Source organism: Trichoplusia ni, chromosome 22 (assembly GCF_003590095.1).
Source record: "Trichoplusia ni isolate ovarian cell line Hi5 chromosome 22, tn1, whole genome shotgun sequence".
In the NCBI taxonomy this organism is placed as follows: domain Eukaryota; kingdom Metazoa; phylum Arthropoda; class Insecta; order Lepidoptera; family Noctuidae; genus Trichoplusia; species Trichoplusia ni.
The window spans coordinates 3,009,041-3,030,737 of record NC_039499.1 but is presented as its reverse complement, the minus strand read 5'-3'; the positions used below and the strand labels follow the sequence as shown (position 1 = coordinate 3,030,737).

General features: G+C 34.5%; 2 protein-coding genes across 2 annotated transcripts in view; both read left to right on the top strand.

The window, feature by feature from the left end:
* Nucleotides 1–3,180: 3,180 nt before the first annotated feature.
* On the top strand, nucleotides 3,181–4,444 carry LOC113504385 (the record flags this gene model as incomplete). The annotated part of the gene is made up of 1 exon (XM_026886628.1): nucleotides 3,181–4,444. A coding segment is annotated over one exon (978 nt), but the record flags the coding sequence as incomplete, so codon positions are not given.
* A 5,575-nt stretch (nucleotides 4,445–10,019) lies between these two features.
* Nucleotides 10,020–21,697, top strand: part of LOC113504502 (cerebellar degeneration-related protein 2-like) — a 91,159-nt gene continuing 79,481 nt past the window's right edge. Inside the window, exon 1 of the mRNA XM_026886834.1 lies at nucleotides 10,020–10,424. Coding sequence (XP_026742635.1) covers nucleotides 10,349–10,424 — 76 coding nt within the window. The 5' untranslated portion in view covers nucleotides 10,020–10,348. The remainder of the gene's footprint in view (nucleotides 10,425–21,697) is intronic.

Below are 21,697 nucleotides of genomic sequence, written 5' to 3'. Positions count from 1 at the left end.
CAAGCGACTTAGCGTTCGTCACGATATATAATGCTAAAGTATTATTATTTCCCATTTGCATTAAACTACTTGATCTGATTAAAGCGACTACCTAAACTATTATTAAAAGCAGTTTTAACATGGAAAAGTACGTACTTAGACTAGAAAAGTGAAGATCCTTTAGGTATTAAACTTAGCAAGCAGAACTTAAGTAGTTGATATTTAATGGTATTATTACCCTATGGACTATTTTTGCCGCTTCTTTTGCATAGTATGATTTTGCAACCGTGCAACTAAGTCACTTATGTACCTATGTATCTATCCTTCCGAAAGTTTCTAAAAATCCTGCTTGAAATAAAAACACATTTTATACAACATATCAAAACTCAAGTAAAACGCATGCTTATTGTAGATAGTACTAGATAGTGTGGCAATATATTAAATTACATTCAATTTAACGTAAAGATATTTATACAACAAGTTGCCCACAAAAAGCTGTTTAAATACCAATTGTTAACACATCTTAACTCCATTAATTAAATTATGAAGAATATTCAAAGAAAGGTTCGTTCTACTTCTGTCACTTCCTTGTATTTCATAATTGCGCAAGCGCAGATGCACCGGCCTGTATTACTAAATAGATTGGCAAACTTATAAACATTCCATACATTTTACTTTATGTTAGAATCTCGTTTTGCTCATGTGGTTGATAAACAGGCTGTGTTATAATAATGTGTAATGGTGTTGGTTTGTTAATGTTACGTGTGTTAACTGATGAGTGAGCTTTGGGCCTAGTTTTAGATGTAGGTTAATTTATTGGAGAAGACAGCTACGTATACTAACTTATAAATTTTATTTCTTAGTGTGTTAACAGATATCCCGAATCTGTAGGACGCGGAGAGTGCGGCATAAATATGCACAAAGAATTTGGATTCTTTATATTTTCCTCCCAAAATCTGTTTTTATTTTATCTTTATTTTAAGCTATCTTCTGCGTTTGCGTATGTGTTCTTCCTATTTATTTTTTTCAATCCCATAACCCGTTATCTTTTTCAACGTACGAATATAAAATATTCCTATTAAACTCCTTATACTCACCTACATCCATAATTGGCCATTCATAAACTTCACCTTTATTAAAAAAAAAGCAGAAAATAAAAATAATATTCTCATTAATTTTAAACTTGAAATTCTCTTGGCAACGCCAGTTTTAATGAAGACATGAATAATTGTGAATAACGGTCAGTAAACATACATACATGCTTCGGAACAAAATGTGGGTAGATGGATAATTATTGTCGGTTCGTTTGAATGCGAGACTTAATCAATTTCGCGGATATTCAAGTCCTGCCTAGTTAGTATTGATTAGATAGAAAGCTGCATGCGATATTGGTACTGGATATAATTATGCTACGCAGCTTAATTCGACGCGATTTCAATTTTACTAGTTGTAGCAACACTTCCAAGCTACTAGCCTTGCACGTTATTTAAAGCAGGGAAACAAAAAATAACGACTGGTATCACTGTCCAGCCACATTATCTATGTTACCCCGCCTTGACTCATTGACATTTTCGTGCTCAGAGCCTTCGCACGTTGGTTTTTTAAATTAATTAATATAAATGCCATTTCAAAATGTGACCATGAAGAAAATGAATTTATTTCCACAGTATTTCTTGTTCCAAAACCCAATGGAGAAAATCGTTTTATATTAAATTTAAAATGTTTAAATAAGTTTGTAAAAACAATCCATTTTAAATTAGAAGACTATCGAACTGCATCAAAACTAATTTCATTAGGCTGCTTTATGGCTTCTATAGATCTTAAAGATGCATATTATTTATTACCTATACATGAATCACATAAAAAATATTTAAAATTTAAGTTTAATAATAATCTTTATAATTATAATTGTTTGCCGTTCGGATTAGCAACGGCCCCTTATGTTTTTACCAAGTTGTTAAAACCAGTCATGGAATTTTGTCGTTCGAAAGGAATATTATGTGTTATTTATTTAGATGATATATTGATTTTTGGTAATTCCTTTCAAGAATGTAGCAAGAATGTTTTGACTATTAAAAACATTATTGAAAAATTAGGATTTTTTATAAATTATGAAAAGAGTTTTTTAACACCTTCAAAAGAATGTAAATATTTAGGATTTATTTTTGATTCTACAAGGATGATAATAAAATTACCCAGTGATAAAAGACATAAGATTTATAATTTAATTTTAAAGTTTTTAGATATGAAAAGGTGTTATTTACGTGATTATGCTAGGTTTATTGGAATATTAATATCGGCTTGCCCAGCAATGGACTATGCTTGGTTATATACTAAGAGATTTGAACGTTTTAAATTTTTATCGTTGTTAAAAAACTCTTCTTATGATCAAATAGTAGAAATTCCACATAATTTACGTGAAGATATGTTATGGTGGTTACAGCATATTAAGAACGATTATGCAATAATAAAAAATCAAGTTTATATGCGCGAAATATTCTCAGATGCATCGCTTACGGGATGGGGAGCATATTGTAATGATAATAGAGCTTTTGGGTATTGGACCAAAGAAGAAAGATTACAGCATATTAATATATTAGAACTCAAAGCAGCTTTCTTTGCTTTGAAATTGTATGCTAAGGATATTAATAATACGGAAATTCTTTTAAGGATAGATAATACTACAGCAATAGCATGTATTAATAAAATGGGTAGTGTACAATATCCACATCTTGAGGAAATTAGTCGTCAGATTTGGCAGTGGTGTGAAGACAGAAAGATTTTTATATTTGCGTCTTACATAAATACTAAAGATAATGTAGAAGCCGATGAGATGTCTAGAGTAGGATTCCGAGACACAGAATGGGAACTTGCAGATTATGCGTTTGATAAGATCGTCCATTCATTTGGCCAACCGAATATTGACTTGTTTGCAAGCAGAAATAATAAGAAATGTTCTACCTTTGTGTCTTGGAAGCAAGATCCTGATGCCTGGGCTGTAGATGCTTTTACGTTTTCCTGGTCTCGACTTCACTTTTACGCGTTTCCTCCTTTTTGTTTGATTTTAAAAATGTTACGAAAAATAATAAATGATAAGGCAGAAGGTATTGTAGTTATACCAAACTGGCCTACTCAATCATGGTACCCGTTATATCAGAGAATTAAGATTTCAGAAGAGATTATTTTTTCACCAAATAAACATTTGCTCGTATCTCTTTTCAGATCGCATCACAGTCTTCACAAATCACTCGAACTAATTGCCGTGAAATTATCCGGAAAACATTTTTAGATCGACATCTTTCCTCAAGGTCTGTGGATATTATATTATCTTCGTTGTCTGATAATACCTATAAGCAATACAATGTATGTATTAGATCATGGATCAAGTATTGTGAGATTAATCATTTTTGTTATTCATCTGCGTCTGTTCCTGTAATTATACATTATCTTACGCAACTTTTTGATCAGGGAGCAAGGTATGGCACAATTAACTCTCATAGGTCAGCTATTAGTTTATTGATGGGCCATTCCATAGATGATGATAGATTAAGAAGATTTATGAAAGGAATATACAAATTAAGACCTCCTGCGCCAAGATATGATATTGTTTGGGAACCTAATATAGTTTTAGATTATTTAAGTCAATTTTGGCCTAATGAGAGTTTGAGTTTAAATGATATTTCTAAGAAAACAGTTACTCTTTTGGCTTTGGTAACGGCTCATCGTGTCCAGACAATCTCCCTTATCAAAATTAAAAATATAATTATTAATCAAGGAAATTATATAATTGTTAAAATATCTGATTTTATTAAAACTTCTAGACTAAATGAGAATCAACCTGTGCTAAAACTCCCTTTCTTCACTCCTCGGCCTGAAATTTGTCCAGCTTTAAGTATTATCCAGTATTTAAATAAAACTAGTTCGTTACGCAATTGTAACCAAGAAAAAATATTCTTAAGTTTAAAGAAACCTTATAGAGAGGTTTCATCTCAGACTTTAGGCCACTGGATTAAGACTACCTTGCATAATAGCGGTGTGGATACATCTATATTTAGTGCTCATAGTACTCGCCATGCATCCACAGCGTCTGCTAAAAAACTAGGAGTAAATATAGATATTATAAGAAAGACAGCTGGTTGGAGTGAAGCGTCTGGAGTTTTTTGCCAAATATTACAATAAAGAAATTGTTAATGACCAAGAATGTTTCGCACGATCTATCTTAAATAACAATTGTTAAAAACAAAGGAATAAATAAATGATTATTTAAAAGTTTTTCGTATTATTTTTACTTAATCTACTTTAAACATCTACAACTAGTAAAATTGAAATCGCGTCGAATTAAGCTGCGTAGCATAATTTATGATCAAACGAACTTACCAAGTGAAGTTCGATCCAAATTATGCGAGCAGCTTAATTCGACGCGATTTAGGAGCTCCCACCCAAAAATTTATTATAGATAATTATTTATTTGAAATATCCCTCCCAATATATAAACGTAAAAATAATACATCGCGTTCATATTTGTTTTTATTTATTAAAAAAAAAAAAAAAAAAAAAATTATATAATTAAAAACAAATATGTTAAGGGCTTTAAACTAATGAGTCAAGGCGGGGTAACATAGATAATGTGGCTGGACAGTGATACCAGTCGTTATTTTTTGTTTCCCTGCTTTAAATAACGTGCAAGGCTAGTAGCTTGGAAGTGTTGCTACAACTAGTAAAATTGAAATCGCGTCGAATTAAGCTGCTCGCATAATTTGGATCGAACTTCACTTGGTAAGTTCGTTTGATCATAAAGTATATAGGTACAGCTACTATATAAACACGGAGGACTTCTGTTAGCTTTAAACTTATAATTCATTCAAGGGTCTGTTGTTTTATTAGATTAACTGTGATTTCGTTAAAAAATAGTTCTTCGGTTTTTCATTACGGTTTAGCTTTTAATAAGTATTTGTACGTTAATATGTAACGATTTCTCATAAGCATGGTTGAGTATGTTATAAATCTTAGGAACGTAATTAATTTCAGTTGTTACCTATTTTCTTCATTTAATTAGTAATGCGGGTTCAATATCCTCAAAGACAATCGACAGTCTCGCAGAAAAGGACTTTCGCGACGCTATTCTTAGACATCTTTAGACGTGACTGCGAATAAATAAATAATCGAATTCTATCACATCAGAGCCGGCCAATAAGCATTTTATGAAGTTATTACATATTTATCTTAAACAAAACATAGGCCGTACAGAAGAGAAATATATGTCTAAAATCATTTGCGCACGCACAAACATGATAATGTTTATTATGCGGAACGAATCGTACATTCGTACGTGTCAAACTCCAGACGTAACTTTCGTACGAGACTTGAGAGCGCCTTTGCCCTTATGACGTCACAATCCGAGTTCCTGAGGCACTGACAAGTCAGTATACAGCCTGAGTATTTAAAACTCGTCCAGTCGCTTAGTTCATTGTTTCGCGGTGTTACTACAGTTCAAGGACGACGTGTTACGTTATATCAACATCGTTACGATTGCAAGGATTAATGTTATGTATGTAGGTTAAGTTTTTATTTGATTTTTTCCGCGTGTGCTGTATGTAGATTGTAGCGTGGGCTCGAGTTTTGGTGGCCGGCATTGAGTATTTGGTTTTTTATACTAGCCGTCTATTTCCATTCATAGACAGTTTTTGCCTAATTTGTAGTTTACAAACAGTTAGCTAAAATTTAACCAAAAGAACAAAAAATTTAGGTTATTGTACCAACTAGTGGTAGCGATGAGTACTCGTCGTAAAATTGATCTTTCTACAAATCGCCAAAGAGGTCAAGGTGATCACACAGACAAATCGAACGTAAGCCATTGCAAAACTCAATCGATTACCGTCCGAATTATCCAAACTTGTCTTTCTTCGCGTTAAGTCAATTAATATCGGCTCTGTTATTGAATATGTACAGGTTTCGATCAATCAAAACAGTGGCATTGTGGCATAACCTTGTAACAGGTTTGTTTGATCAACGCTTAAATAACGGACACGAAAGTTTAGATCGCAAGAGCTAATGTTTCATAATTATTTTACTATTATTATTCGCGGAAAAAGTGTTATGTTACAAATGTTCCTGTTGCTATCACTGGCCTGAATCAAATTACGGATATCCATTTTGTATTTTGAGTGTTGAGCAATTTATGTTTCCTTTCTAGATAGTGATATTATAAAATGCTCTAATTATCGTATTTCGAACTTTAGGTCTACGTTCCAGGCTTTCCAGCTGCTGGAACTTAAATCTACTATTGTGTCGATAATAATAATATAATACCAGCCTGAAGATATCCTATTGCTGGTCACAGGCTTCCTCCTTTATAAGGAAATTTGAATTTGAAAATTTTAAATTTGGAAATTGATCACCACGCTACCACACTTCGGATTGTTGATTGCAGAATCAGCCGAATCTTATACGTTGCTCAGAGGAAAAGGCACAAAAACAGCGTCTAAATAATTTAATTTCGTCAATTTTGGATTTGCAAAAAATATTTGGGCTAGGACTAGTTATAAAAAGATGACCTGACAACCTAAATTCTAACCCCTTATCATCGCGATCATTCTTCATTATCTGTATCTGAGAGACACGCTGACACAATTTTACTTACAGCAATGGCAATTAAAACAAGATTAAGAAGTTATGGGAAACTGGTCCATCGAACTGATGACAATCTTGGCAAGATGAGTTGCAAAAGTCTTCAGCTATGTTATTTAGACCATTTGGTGTTTGATTGGACCGTTCTAACTACAGTTATACAAACGTTTAAAGATAAAAACAAACATTTGATGTTCGTAGGTAAGATATCATTGGATGATACACAATTTGTTTCGACGAACCTCAGTTATATTTGAAATAACGGTATGGGAAACAGAGTGTTCCTTCCATTTTTAGTTCCATGCTGAAAAAGGTGACAAGAGGCACGGTCGCCTGTTCTTCCGTCGGTCTGTCTGTCTATTGATCCTTCTGTTAACCGCCTGTATCTCATAAATAGTAATAGCTAGGCAGTTCAAATGAAGATGATGTATTTCTATTGACGTTTGCCAAATAATTACTAAAAACATTTGGTCCCTCAGTATCGTGATCCTACTGGCACTTGATTTTTAATTTTCTGTTAACTATCTGTATTGTTTGAGCGTATTCGAAGTCAATACCCTACAATCTCCAATGTCAACTTCTTTCCTCATTCTTTCGAAAGACCCAGATAGATAACACTAAACTCTCTTATTTTTGTCTTCATAATTGCTTATAAATAGAGGCTGGTTAATAGCTGATTTAACGACTATTTTAAAATTAATCTGTATTAGAAGTTGTTCTTATCAGGCTAGCCGTTATTTTTTATATGTAGATAACAATTAGCAGTATGTCATTTTTATTTTTATTACACAATATCTCCGCTATTACTTAACGGATTTAGCTAATTATTCGCTTATTAATTTAGAATAGTGATTGTGTGTGGTCAAAATAAATTGACAAAAACGCGTGAAGCACGAAATTTCCGTTTTTAAGCAAAAACTTTGCAGAACTTTTATAAGTAAGAAGTACAACTTTGTAAGTTGGACTAAAGTTTGTTCTAAGTATACAGCATTCATTGTACATGCTTACAGGGCCCCAATTCTGCTATTTACAACGGCCGATGAACTAATGAAATTTGACAATTTTCGTATTCTCTTAATCATTTTTCTAAACAATAATTTTAAATTTAGTACGGGACGGTACACCAAAGGTTAATAAACTTCCAGCTATTGTATTTTCAAAATGCTTAAGAGAAATGGAATAATTTCAAATTTAATCCGATTGCCATTCATTCATCGGCCATTGTAAAATAGCAGAATCGGGACTCTGGTATACTTAACTGGGTATATTTAACTACAATAACCTGCATATACTGAATAGAACTACTACTACTTAAAATGTAGATAGTAATATCTACTAACAGTCTATAACGCATGCATCCAAGGATATACCGTAATAGCGGTTGTTCTAACACAGCACGTGTTGACCAAAGCGTTCCAGAGCTATTGAGCCACGAATCAATGATGGATTAATTACCTGCCCTACACCTTCATTTGTTTATAAATAACACCCGAAATAGGCAACCCTGAACTGAATATTGGGTAGGTACCTTGGCCTTGTGGCCTTTTTCGGCGTTTTATAGATTATTTAATTTATTTAATCGCGTATTTATACTTTTACATGCTATAATTAATTATTCAAAGCTGTATTTGTGGATAAAACAATATAAAAAAAAATACAATTTCCATGAAACAGTTCCGAGTAAGCTAGACATCTGAATAAACGCCATTGTTTTTGAAACAGATCCGGTATAAAACATAACTAAAATACTGTTACGAATTAACCACATAAAATTAAACTACCGACGAACAGTTTAGTAATCTCCAAAAATGTAAGTACCAATATTATGAAAGTGATGAAAGAAACAGATGGTATTTGATGAATCACCTTCAACTGTGTTATGTCAACTGGCAATTTGTATCGAAGGCCAAAATACATTCCGAAGACTGAGCTAGTCGAGTAAATACCTAGACATTCTATGATAAGAAGGACGAAGCCAACATTCCTGAATCCTGTGATCGATGACCCTTCACTTCCCATTCGATCAATTTTATTGCTCCAAACATGGAACTGGCAACTTTAAATAGGTTTGTTCCAAAAACGTGACGTAATTCAATCAACCATGTCGATAAAACAATGAAATAGTCATTTGTTTATCTTCCTTATGATCAGGTTACGAACCTGAATAAAGAATTGCTAAAAACAACCTCCTTTTAATGGTCTTGATGTTTGTACTTCGTTACATGGAAAAAGTTCAAGAGAAAGCCGTAACAACCTGCTAGTAGTACTTTTCTATAAATGGAAATTAATTAAACAAGTAATGAGATCTGATGTCAAATAAAATCTCGAACGATCCCCCGCACAACCTCCACGTGCTATCTTAACGATCGTCAAATACTCTCACTTGCCGCTTTCTGCTTTAATAATTATAACACGACGAATGCTCTTCGCAATTAATACCAATTTTATGCAAAAAGAATAAAATTATACATTATAAAAGTAGTTTGCAGCCTTATAATGAACTTAGTTTCTATTTACTCGTATATTTTTCGTTAAATGACGTTTTCATGAACGTGACACACTTAGCTGTGATGCTAGCAGTCAACAGAATTTAATTATGATAAACTGTTTATTTTAAAAGGAAAATGAGAGTATTCTAAATTGAAAAGTGTAGGTAACTTTCGTTTACGTGATTCACACGCTATCGAAGATTTGGATGAAATTATTTGATCGATAAACTTTATTCGACCAAAACAAGGTTGTTTTCGATTTCTTTGGCACTTTGCCCTGCATGAAGCCAAAGCCGGTCAACATAATGACGAGTCTCTAATAAGGCTGTGATGTCTAAATTGCGACTATTGTGGTCAGAAAATGTTTACACCGTACCTTGCTACTGGAACTATAAATAAATCCTCTGTGAATTCACAATACACCACCGAAGACTACGGGGAATGTTTAAAAACTGTTCTTGGAAAGAACAGCACGCGTAGAATATGTATGACAATAAAATACTCATAACATCGACAATACACTCAAAATATTTATAATATGAGGCACTTGGTTTGCACTTGAATTGTGCGTGGGCTTGCATAAGGACGCCCGCCACTAACGGCCATTCTACGTGCCGTGCATGTATTTCCAAAGTAAATATTTAACAATTACAGCAAATAACAAAAGGCCTAGTTCGACAACTTTTGCGACACCTACAACTGTTGTACTCGTTTTAAACTAATCTGGTTTAACTGGTATCGGGCGTCGGATCTGCCTATTGTGTGACAAGATTGGCGGTGCAACGTTACGTGATGTCGTGTAGATAAGACACACCTAACAAGAAAAGAACGTTAACGGTTCATTGAAATCGAAAGAGTGTAGAGGCAGAGTGAACGCCTGTAGCTCGGCTTGAGAACAGGTTCCGAGTGGCGAGCGAGGCGCGACACATCCCGACTGCTCCGCGAGGTTACCGCGCAGTGCTCCGCCGGCCGCTTATCTACGTGCGCGTGCGCATCCGATACCAGCGAGCGAGCAACGAGCGACGCGGGAAACGACCGCCGCGAACTTACAGCTCACATTACACCATCGCCGATCCTGATAACGTAACCGAACGATACCAGTGCTTTTATATTCAAATAATATACTCAAAACAGGGATATTGATTATGAAAACATAATTCGGTGTTAATAGTGTTTGTGCGACCGGCGATTTGAATAGCCGTTTGATAGTATGTTGCGGAGTGGACTGGCATTTTGATTAAGTGGGTGTAGCTATGGCGAGCTTTGAGGACCTTGCCTTCGACTGGGCGACGCTCTGTCAGGAGTGCCCGGAATGCTGGACACATTCAGGTAAATGACCTTTTTTAACAGCGACCTCTAATTCTTGTACCTGTATTCAAAGTCCGTTTGTATTGTAATCCAAGACGCGCAGCAGGTGTACTTACTACGTATTTATTACTACGTACTACAATGTACAGATTTTGTAAAGTAGAACTATTGCTATAAATCTACCCTCATTTGTTAAAACTGTCCTTAAATGCTTGATATAGCTTAAAAACTCTTTATCTCACTTCAGCTGCAGGTGTATAACCCTAGTTTATAGAGAAGAATCCATAATTGAGGCATACAAATTATTCCCAGTCGTTCATAATTATTCAAGCAATCAATTATGTATGCTCGGTCAAAAAGGGGAAACACTGATGCATAGAAATGTATAACGTAGATACATTGTGATAGTGTTTTAATTGTTTTAAATATCTTCATTATTTCAAGTGACTATCTAGCGTCAATTGTTTAATGAATAGCTGAGAATTTCTTTAACAACAATTATATTGTTTAAGATAACAGGTCGTTTTCCTGTTTATAAAACGGTATTGGTTCTTTGTATGTCGTTTAAACTTTATGACTGAACTTAACAGCTTTTCTAGCCACCGAACTGATAATCTCAGCGCAATACGTAGGTAGGATTATAAATAAAATCATAAAGCCACACCTTTACCAAGTGCGGCAAATAGAGCCGAGGTAAGGAATTTCTATTTCCTGATCTATAAAGTCATGTTTTTGCTCCAACCAGGAGCAAATGTCTTCTGACTAAGTCAGAAATTACAAGAACTTTTTTTGCCTCATCATTTTGTAGCCTCATACCTAAAAAGGCAGCAAAATGTAGACATTTTTTGTGTAATCTATTGTTCAAAAAGTATTGTGACCAGAAAATAATATTGTTGTCCTAAGACAGATTCAAAAACTTCGTAATTGTCTTGGTCGATCGGAAAATCTTTCATAATTTGGACAGGTCCAAAACTTTTCGTTGACGACGAATTCAAAAATTATAAAGTTCAAGACGTTTTAAAGTTTTGACTAACTTAATGGTTTTGTAGAGTTATTTTATAGAGTTATATGTCAGGAATCATCCACAGAGAAAGTATAATTATACACGAAATGTAATGAGGGCTAGAAAATAAACAGGAAATGACTTCTGGTGGAAGTTAATGCATTTCTGTCTGCATTCTCTGCACTAATAAGGACTTTGTCATTTCGTGGCCACTCTTAGAGACAACTTTTGCTACGAAGTCTCAAACATTTTGGCTTTTCAGAGCAAAATATGACGTGAAGTGAAACATTTGGGCTGTTGATATGCGAAATTATTTGATGCATGTGTGATAAAAGCTGCCGATATAACTATGGTATGAACGAAAAATACCTAGTTTTGATATTGTTATTATTAATACCTAGTGCTACTTTTTATAACCAAAAAGAGATGAAATATTAGAACCACAGCTATTAGTGTACAGCACCAGAAGACAGATTCTACAAAATTAAAACCGTATAAATGCTATGTGCTATGTAAGGATTATTAGTTCTTTAACTTTATTACTTTTGCGCTATTCATATTTAATGGAGTGTGTTGAAAAGCCAACGTTTTCAAATATCTCGCTGAGATTATTGAGATAGCAGTTTTGTAAGTTATGAGGCTAATACCTAATTACCGGATGCATCAACATTCACTATTCGAGCGAAATTATTGATAGATGTTCTATGAATTTTAACAAGCTCATGCTAATTAACTTACTGTAAACTATTGACCAAGAAAAATAACCAAGTTTTACATGCATGTATGAATTTTATAGTTTATTATTCATAACGTACCCATTGTTGTGATTTTTATTGATAGCTTGTATGAGGGACAGTTAGACACCGCATAAAATAAATATACAAATTAATTATTGAACATTCTTTTGTTTACATTATTCTTATCTAAGCCCAAATACTTGAGCAATGATAAGACATTGGGCTACTAACGCTGTCGCCACACAGACTTCACGAAAGTATAAATACCTACTATAAAAGTATAAAGACCTATAAATATTTGAGTTTTAACACGTGACAATTATGGCCGTTAATATTGTTGTTATGCTGATAATAATTCCATCGGTAGTTTATTGACTAAATTTTCGTGATTAATGTTTAAATGACAGTTTAATTTGTATGTTAAATTCTAGTGCTTTAGGTGCGACTACTTTGCTACTATTTTACTTTTATTATTCTGCTGTTTACAATGGTTGATTTTTGAAAATTTGATGAAATTTGACACTTTTCGTATTTTCCTAAGTATGTAATATCTAATGATAATATATAGTGAATCAATATTAAACTTAAATATATTTACTGTGCAGTATATAAACAATACCATGATTAAGAAACCTTTTATTTTTCTAATAATCCATAGTTCATTAATTCATTAGCTGTCTTAAGGCGCAGTCATTCTACGATTCAAATAAAACATGGCCGGTAAGACAATACGTGTTTCGCGCGTCTTCGCCATTAACACTTTCAGAAAAAGAAACGTGTGTGATAATGGTGCGTCGACCTTGGTTACGTGTTGCACTCGGCTCATGTGCTCATGGCTCATGTGCAGTCACGCTTTCCGACAACTGAGAGAACTGGACGCCATTTCGAAGATACGTTTAATACATATTAATATTACGTTGATTTTACAAGATTTTTTCAAGAGGAAATTCTGAGTTTTTTGTTTATAAATTGCGGGATGCGGTTTTTCACAAGAGATTTTTAAATTTTAACTTATTATTCCCAGTCTTAGGCGAGATGTTCTTAATCTTAAAATATTTTTGTTTGTTTGCTGTTCGTTAGTCTCGCTAAAACTCGAGAACTGCTGAACTCATTTGGCTTATTTTAAAACTTGAAATATTCGTGAAAGTCCAGGGAAGGTCTAAACTGTAATAATATGTGAAAAATTGCAAGAATAAGAAATAAATAATAAAATGTATTTTTGTCTGCATGTCTGCAAAATTCCTTTGCTGGGACATATATTCTTCTCATACAAAGAAGGTAAAATGACAATAATAATAATATGTTTTAGTTTAGATAGTAAATATACATAAAATAAATTGGTTTTCGCTTTCAAACGGCCATAGTACAATCAAAATCGTAATCCCATGACATTTTAAGTGAAATGACAGACACGAAATACTTGGATATGAAGTAAGTTGCCACTATAAATTAAGTTTTGTAATGCTGTAAATTGCTTTAAGTATCTGCAAATACCCACAGTAATAACGTGTAAGTAAGTATGTTACGATATTCGGTGCTTTATTACGAGCGGAGGTGGAAATATTTATTTATTTATTTATTTAAAAAAACACCTTAAACTATCTTTACAGGATTTCTTATCCTAATACGACAGCTAAGAACTAAAAACTAAGTATTTAAAAACTAGATTATTTACAATCATGGTAATCCACTAAAGTTAAAATTATATACTATTGTGTTTGTAACATAAAATAAATAATAATTCCTTTGCGAATTCACCAAAACAACATGTAAAAACATCAATGCTGCTATGTAGATCGTTTATGATACAGATGGCTCTGGTTATGGGTGCTTTGGCGAGTAAGTTGGTTCTCGCTGTAGGTACCAGTAGCAAAGGCGGGCTTCGCCGCCGCCACACGTAGCGGTCCGGCACACACAGGCTCAAGCGCTGCAGCACTGCCGGGTGACTCTCCAATCCGCGAAGCACCTTCATCAAGTAGGCAACCAGTGCAAACTCTCGTCTGACACGCAGTTGATTGTAACCAACCATGCCCAGAACGAACAGGGTGGGATACATCAGTGGGTAAAACGGATATACCCCATATAGTTTCCTGTACAGGTGGCGAGTAAACTTATTTTGAACGCGCTCCAACATTACCGCGTACTTCGCTTCATGTGGGGCCCATATGACCGCACTATGTTCCAGATGACTCCTGACTAGTGCATCATATAGGACCCTGACTGCTGTGATGTTGGTGAAGCTATGTGTCTGTCTCAAAATAAATCCTAGGTTTCTGTATGCTTTCTTACAGACTCTGTTTATGTGCTCCCGGAATGTCAGATCGGGAGTCATGAAAACACCTAAGTCTCGCACCTCGGTGACTCGTTGTAGTGGCGCCCCGTCTACCACATAATCATAGCGCACAGGTGCCCGAGCGCGGGTGAAGCTCATCAACGAGCACTTGGATACGTTGAAGTACAGCTTGTTTTCATGACTCCATTGTACTATGCGATCGATATCCTCCTGAAGGCGTCTGCAATCTGATTCGGACCTAATCTCCAGCAGCAACTTAAAGTCATCCGCAAATAATAAACAAACGCCATGCCTTACGACTTCCGGCAGATTGTTTATCACTATCAGGAATTCCAGAGGACCCAAATTGCTGCCTTGACTTACCCCCGACCAGGTGTAATATGGATCAGATTCACATCCGTTGTAATCCACATACTGCTGTCTGTCTTGCATGTAACTAGCGAAAAACCGCAATAGATGCTGGGCGCATCCGAACTCGGCTAGCTTTCGCAGTAAGATGTTATTATCTACGGTGTCAAAAGCTTTTCTAAAATCAAAATAAGCTGCGTCCACCTGCCCCCCAGCATCCACAGCCGGCACCACACGTCCCATGAAATCCAGTAGATTGGTAGCAGTACTGTGCCCCGGACGGAATCCGTGCTGAGCATCCGATAACTGTCCGCGTACTTGCTCTTGCATACAGCGCTGAATGGCAGACTCGAACACCTTTGCTGGCGTCGATAACACAGCTACTGGTCTGTATCCACTGATGTCCGGTCCCGCCCTGCCCTTGGGCACTGGAATGACTCGCGTAATCTTCCACTTGTCTGGGAACTTCGCAGATTGAAGACAAGTGTTAAATACAAAAAGTAAAGGTTCCGCGAGTACCCTACCACAATCTTTAAAAAGGAACGCTGGTAAACCATCCGGGCCCGCAGATCGCTTCGGCTTGAGGCGGTCGAGAGCACTCCTAACATCCTTAAGACTAAGCTTATTTATTTGTAAACACTGGCTACCAGTGTCCCCCGCTTCAGCTGCCGCCTCTTCTGCGTCTAGTCGTGGCGGAGCATTACTATATACCGACTTAAAGTAACTCGCGAACTGCTCCGCACACTCCTCGTCCGACAAATACTGACCGTCCTTCACTATGTCCTGCCTAGCCGCTGTATTTTTCTGTGACCTTATATATTGCCAAAACGATCTAGGGTCTTTCGCGAACTGACCTTGAATAATAGTTTCGTGCTGCTTGCGCGCCATTTCTATTTGTTTTTTAATGAGTGACCTATATTCTGAATATTCGTGGTAGGTACTAGTTGATTTAGTGGTTTTATATATTTTATGTAGACTTGCTTTAATTTTTAAGTTTTTAATTATCTCATTAGTGTACCATTTGGGGTAAATATATCGCTGTTTAACACTTAATGTTTTCTTCGGAACACTTGCATCTAAAATGGTATTTATTTTATCATAAAATAGATTCAAAATATCGTCCACATCTCTCAGCTCATACATATCGGTCCAATCAGTATTTAATAACATAGAGTATAATAATTCATAATTCGCTTTATAAAATAAAATAAAAAAGAATAAAATAAAAATATAAAAGACATATCAACATATGATCATAGGTGAATAAGCATAGGCAGTTGTTAATGGTTTGCATAATGTTGAGGCCACATAGACTGCTTTGTCAAAACTTTTACTGCTTGTTGCTTGGATGTTTTTTATCATTAATTTAAACATAAAAAATATTTAAAAACGTTAGGTGGCTTATTATTCCCAGAACTTAAAACTGCAGCTACTCTTAAATATCGAATAAATACACAACAACAACAATCTGAAAACGTGGTTACTGTTACTACCAAAAATGCCTATTATTTTTATAGTAAGTTTGATACTAGTCGTGCAATCCATTAAACATGCATGAGTAAACTGTTCATCCATCTGTTCATGACTGCGACTGAAACTAAAATGAACATATCACTATAAAACCTATTTCTCAGAAATCATCTAGATACCCAAAACTATCAAAACCTACCAAAAATGACTTGCCGTAGGTACAAAATACCCAAAATATTTCATCCACATCTCCCCTTGACATTCCCAAAAATATTTCTCATGTTAATTAAATTTGAAGTTAAAAGTGATCATTAGTTCTAGAGCAGTAATTCAATTCAGTCATTAGTAACTTAGGTGTAGGTACTGTAAAGTGAGGGTAGAAAGTAAAGGTCGGCGAGTAATATCCGGTGTTCTGTTACATTGTAGGCGAATTTAATCAAGAAAGCTCAGACATTGGTTTGTTAACGTACTTCCTTTTGTAGCGTCGCTTTTGATCATGTTTTACTGCAGAAGGTTTTTACTTTGATTGGTATTTTGTAGAATTTGTCGTGTTTCAGTCATAGTAGCTGTGAGTGTGTATGTAATTATTGCAAGAAGTTACTACAGAAGTCAAAGAAAATTATTGTGAAATAACTTGGACGCTGGCATCTCCTTTGGGTAGAGATGTTTGCCCAACCATGTCAGTTTTAGTTCCAGTTTCTAAAAGCCTATAATTTAATCTGTAGTCAGATTTACTGATGAGGAATGTAATTAATTGTTTTGTTACCAATCACTGTTTGGTCTGAGGTTTAAATTTCCGAAGTCGGTGATAAGTGTGTTGTAAACTCCAAATATGCGAGAAAGTTAATTATCTTCCAGAGAACATGTTCAAATTAGGGTAGGTGTTTCACTATCCTCATTTCAAGCTTAAGCTTCCTCATTAGATACTTCAACCTCCATTCCAGTCGTAAAAACTAATTGAGAGCTTAATAATATTAATCCATACTAACTTGCCTGAATCTCAGAAAAGTTACGGAACTCGTTCTTCCATCAAGATATAAGAAAACTTAATTAATAACCAAACAAGAAGTGAAACTAAAAACTGTTTAACGTGAAAACTGCCGTCGTGAAGTTTTCCTTGAGAAAATTATATGAAAACAAGCTAATTAGATTTTAATGGTGTGATAATATAAATCTGAATAGTCAGACTGTCAGTTTGTTTACACCTTCAATTAGTAGATAGGCATAAACTTGGTGTTAGACAATCTTGATCTTTAGTTAAGAGTAAATGGTGTTGGTTTATTGATTAACTATTAAAGGTTGTCGTGGTGGAAATAGATGTCTGGGTAATTAATTACATGCAAGCATGTGAAGGAGCTGAATAAATCGGAGATTTACCACAGACTACAATTATTTTAAACTAATGCTCCTCAAAACGTGTAATGAAATACGAATATATATATAATATATATAATAATAAAAAAATACGAATTTATACTTTGAATTAACTATAGGTACTTACCTATAGTTAATTCAAAGAGTCAAAAGTCTATACGAAAGAACAGAAATAAAATAGTCCTTCATTAAAATTAAAATATACAAACATTTGCATCTGAACAATAGGCGATCAATATTAGCACATTTGGACACTTATATTATTTTCAACTAATTAAGCCCTCTTGTAATTAAATTCAAGTATTTGGATAATCTGTCTAGTGCTGAGGATCCATTTAAATTGCCTGAAGGGAAAAAAAATGTTCATCCATCATGTTTATGGCTCCCATTTTATGTTTATTATTTATTTCTCAACATCACCTGTGAAAATTTCAATTTTTTGTATAGTTAGACGTGCCAACAAAAGTATAAACAAATGCAATCTCATAAAATTGCATAAAGACGTTTAACAAAACAGCCTACGTTTGCTTTGTCCCACGCACGACACACTTATTACATAACAGGTCAATAAAATGTTGTTTTTCTTTTAAGGCTTATTACAGACCATATCAGAAAAATCAGCTTCGATTTTCCGTAAGTCAGAACAAGTTTTTGTAAACTTAATCATTAAATATAAATGAGGTTTTATTATGTAACTAATTAGAACGTTTGTGGGAACTAGTTGCTTTCTATCCCAAGAAAACTTGACATGAAGTAGGAAAAGAGCTGTGAAATGATGGTATCGGTTGATGATATCCTTTTTGTACAACATGAAGGCTTTATTAGAGTTCCACTACTGCAAGTCTCAATAAATATATTTATATAGGTTCCACATGTTCATTATCAGCGGGATTGAATCTCATGTGTTCTTCTCCCATTCATCTGTTTAAGTCGTGATTCATGCGTTTGTACTTTCATCCCAGTAGCAATATTCGTATTTTACATATGTTCTTGCGTAAAAGAGCCTCACATACTCTTGTTTGATGTGATCAAAGCATAGCATGGGGAGATACAAAACTGTTAACTGTGTCTTACCACCATATACTTCACTTAGTTTAAAAATAATATAGCTACTTCCGTGTCGGATGATTTATATTAGAGAATTAACTATTGGTTTCCCAAGACTTCCCCATACCATACCTAAAACTTTACGTGTATTCTTTCCTGTTACCATAAAACTTACGTCTTCGTATCAAAAACCAATTACAAATTACACGCAGCCAGTTAATAATTCTAATAAAATAATGACAGCGTTAAAACGTAGAAGAGATAATTGAAAGGTATTATAATTGCATGAAACTATATCACTTTCGCTTCACACCCAAAAGGTAGTATTCATGTTACTTAATCATTGTTCTTTGGGCAATTATAGTGGGCGCCAAACGCGGCTGATTTAATTACACCAAGCTTCAGTTCACACGGTTAGGTTGGTAGCTATTGGCATTGACTTTAGACCTAATGTCAGATTATTGCTTAGGTTACAAGTATAGACGTAAATGTGCTGTGTATATCGATTACTCAATATCCTGAATTTGAGTTTAGCTTGTAATGTAGGCGGTCAATGACAGGACGTTTCAAGACAGAATCAATTAAATAACATCTAAGCATTTTAGTTAGATGACTCGTAAACGCAGTATTACGACTCAGCCTCACCAAAAGTGGATTATGCTTGACCTACTCTTTAAGTTTGTTCCAATGAAATGTGCACCTACCTGATGTTTGGACATCGTACAATATTTACTAAATACGTTCGTGTGAATGCCAGAATTCTTCGGATTTAAAACGTATGCGCAAATATCACGTGCAATACGTGTCGGAACAAATGAACACACGTTCGAAGAATCAAATAGAAGAGCACCTCTTTCACTTAAAACTGCAATTCTTTCATACACTTTCACTGAGTTTACTGCGTATCGAAATTTTTATAACACATTAAATGTTTTACGAAATCTCAAATACAAAAATAATGTTCGTATTCGAATTTCGGAATCAATGTTACCATTCTCTTTGGTTCCCGTTGGGCCGGTGCGGTCTCACGACTGCAGTGATCGGTGAGCCTGTCATTGACCCAAGAATTAGTAGGACCATAACTTTATATGAGCCCCAACCTTATACCGAACTTGGTATATTATTAAATTGTAAAATTCGTTCTTGAATTTTTCGAATTATCACGATTCTCGATTTGGTTTGTTTGTTTTTGTGTTGCAATAGCAACGTTAGAATGATCGCCGTTTTTGTAGACAATTACCAAGTATTGATTTAGCTAATGTAAAGATTCCATAATACTAATGTTTTATTCTAAATTTATTATGATCTATTTTGATGCAACTCTCGAGATTCATGACCAAGCTGTGTAACAATATTGACTTCTATTTACATTCAATGAATTTGTTGTTAACTAAGAACATTGCTCTTCGACGTTCAATATATAGTCTATAGAAAAGAAAAAAATCTTAAACCAGCCTGTACGTCAAATAAGTTTTCAATAAAAAGTTTCTACTTAACTGTATCAACTATTATAGCGGCGACAATAAAATGATTGTTGTTAGCTGTCAAGTTAGCGGTAGATTGATCCTCATTTGTCATTTACAACATGAGTGACATGTTCCACGGTTTTTTAAATAACTATGTGAACAAATATATTAACTGAAGCATATACTTAATGCAATACTGTACTGTCAAACTTTGGCTTGTAATTTTCACGTTGGGTACCGTTCACTGCCCTCTATGTTTAGTTGTCGATGCATCAATTCGAAGAAAAAACGCAACGGTAACTTAACAAAAAGTTTCTACTACTGATAAATCACTCTCTACTTATGGAATTCTTAAAAGGGACAAATCGTCACCAGAATTATAATAAGCGATTCGCCGTGGTCAACCAACCGTTATAATGTAAGTGTATCCGAATTCTTGCCCACCGCTTCTGTGTAATACTTTTGAATATAAACATTAGCATTTGAATGCTCGTAAATCAATGCGGACGCCTACTTAAGGGCCTCGACACGAATTAACTTAAGTAACTGTCTTGCATGACAAGTTATTGTCAAAGTGGAACAAATATTTAAAGCCCTGTGCTTGAGAATGCTTGCGATATGCTAAGCTTTGTTGCTTACTCACTAATACTGACACTATGCGAGTATTTATCCTAGATCTGCAAACATACATGCAAAATATAAAATTTAACTTTTTAAGAACACAGTTTAAATACATTTCAATTTACACAAACGACTCAACCAGCCAGCACTTTACTTCAACACAGTAAAGTCTGAATTTAAAAAAGGAAGAAAAAAACAAAATGAGTTTTCTAAACCAGTATTTTATTTTGCTTGCAATTAAACGAACATATATTTTTTTATGTTGACCGTAGCAGCGTAATTTCCATTTGATGTCCAAGACTTCGGTCTTATAATGAACGTTAATGATTGTTCTTACGCTACCATCTTGAAAGCTTAGTCTTACGAATTCACTTGTTTTATACGATTTTCATTTCGAGCTATATTAATTCTGATACTTTCTTTGAGAAAACGCTTTGATTAGCTTTATGAATTATAAGTTAATGGTGTTATAGTAAGCAATGGCTATAAACTGGAGACTTGTGATAAAATAATAATATATACATTTTTTAAACTTTTGGAAGAAGTAAGTATTTTTTTCTTACAGCATAAAAATGTGAAATAATGGCCAAGTTCCGTTTTATGATATATTATGCTGTGATTGGTGACTTCCACTAGAAAATAAGTGAGATCTAAAAAAGTGCCAAGATCATTGGTCAGTCCTGAAATATTAAATATACTTACGGTATTTATGTGAAATAGTTTTTGAGTTATGAAGCATTAAAAAGCGGCTCCAAAATAGTTTGTGTAATATTAAACGCAGTGCTACTCCCTAATTCTGCTCCTGGAACTTGGCTTAACACTCTACCACGTATCTCTATTCACCTAAATTCTCTGAATTTTACTTCAACCTAAAGGCAAGAACGTATTGTGGAAGCGAGATGGAGCTCTACACAAGACATAGCGCCGTCCTGCTT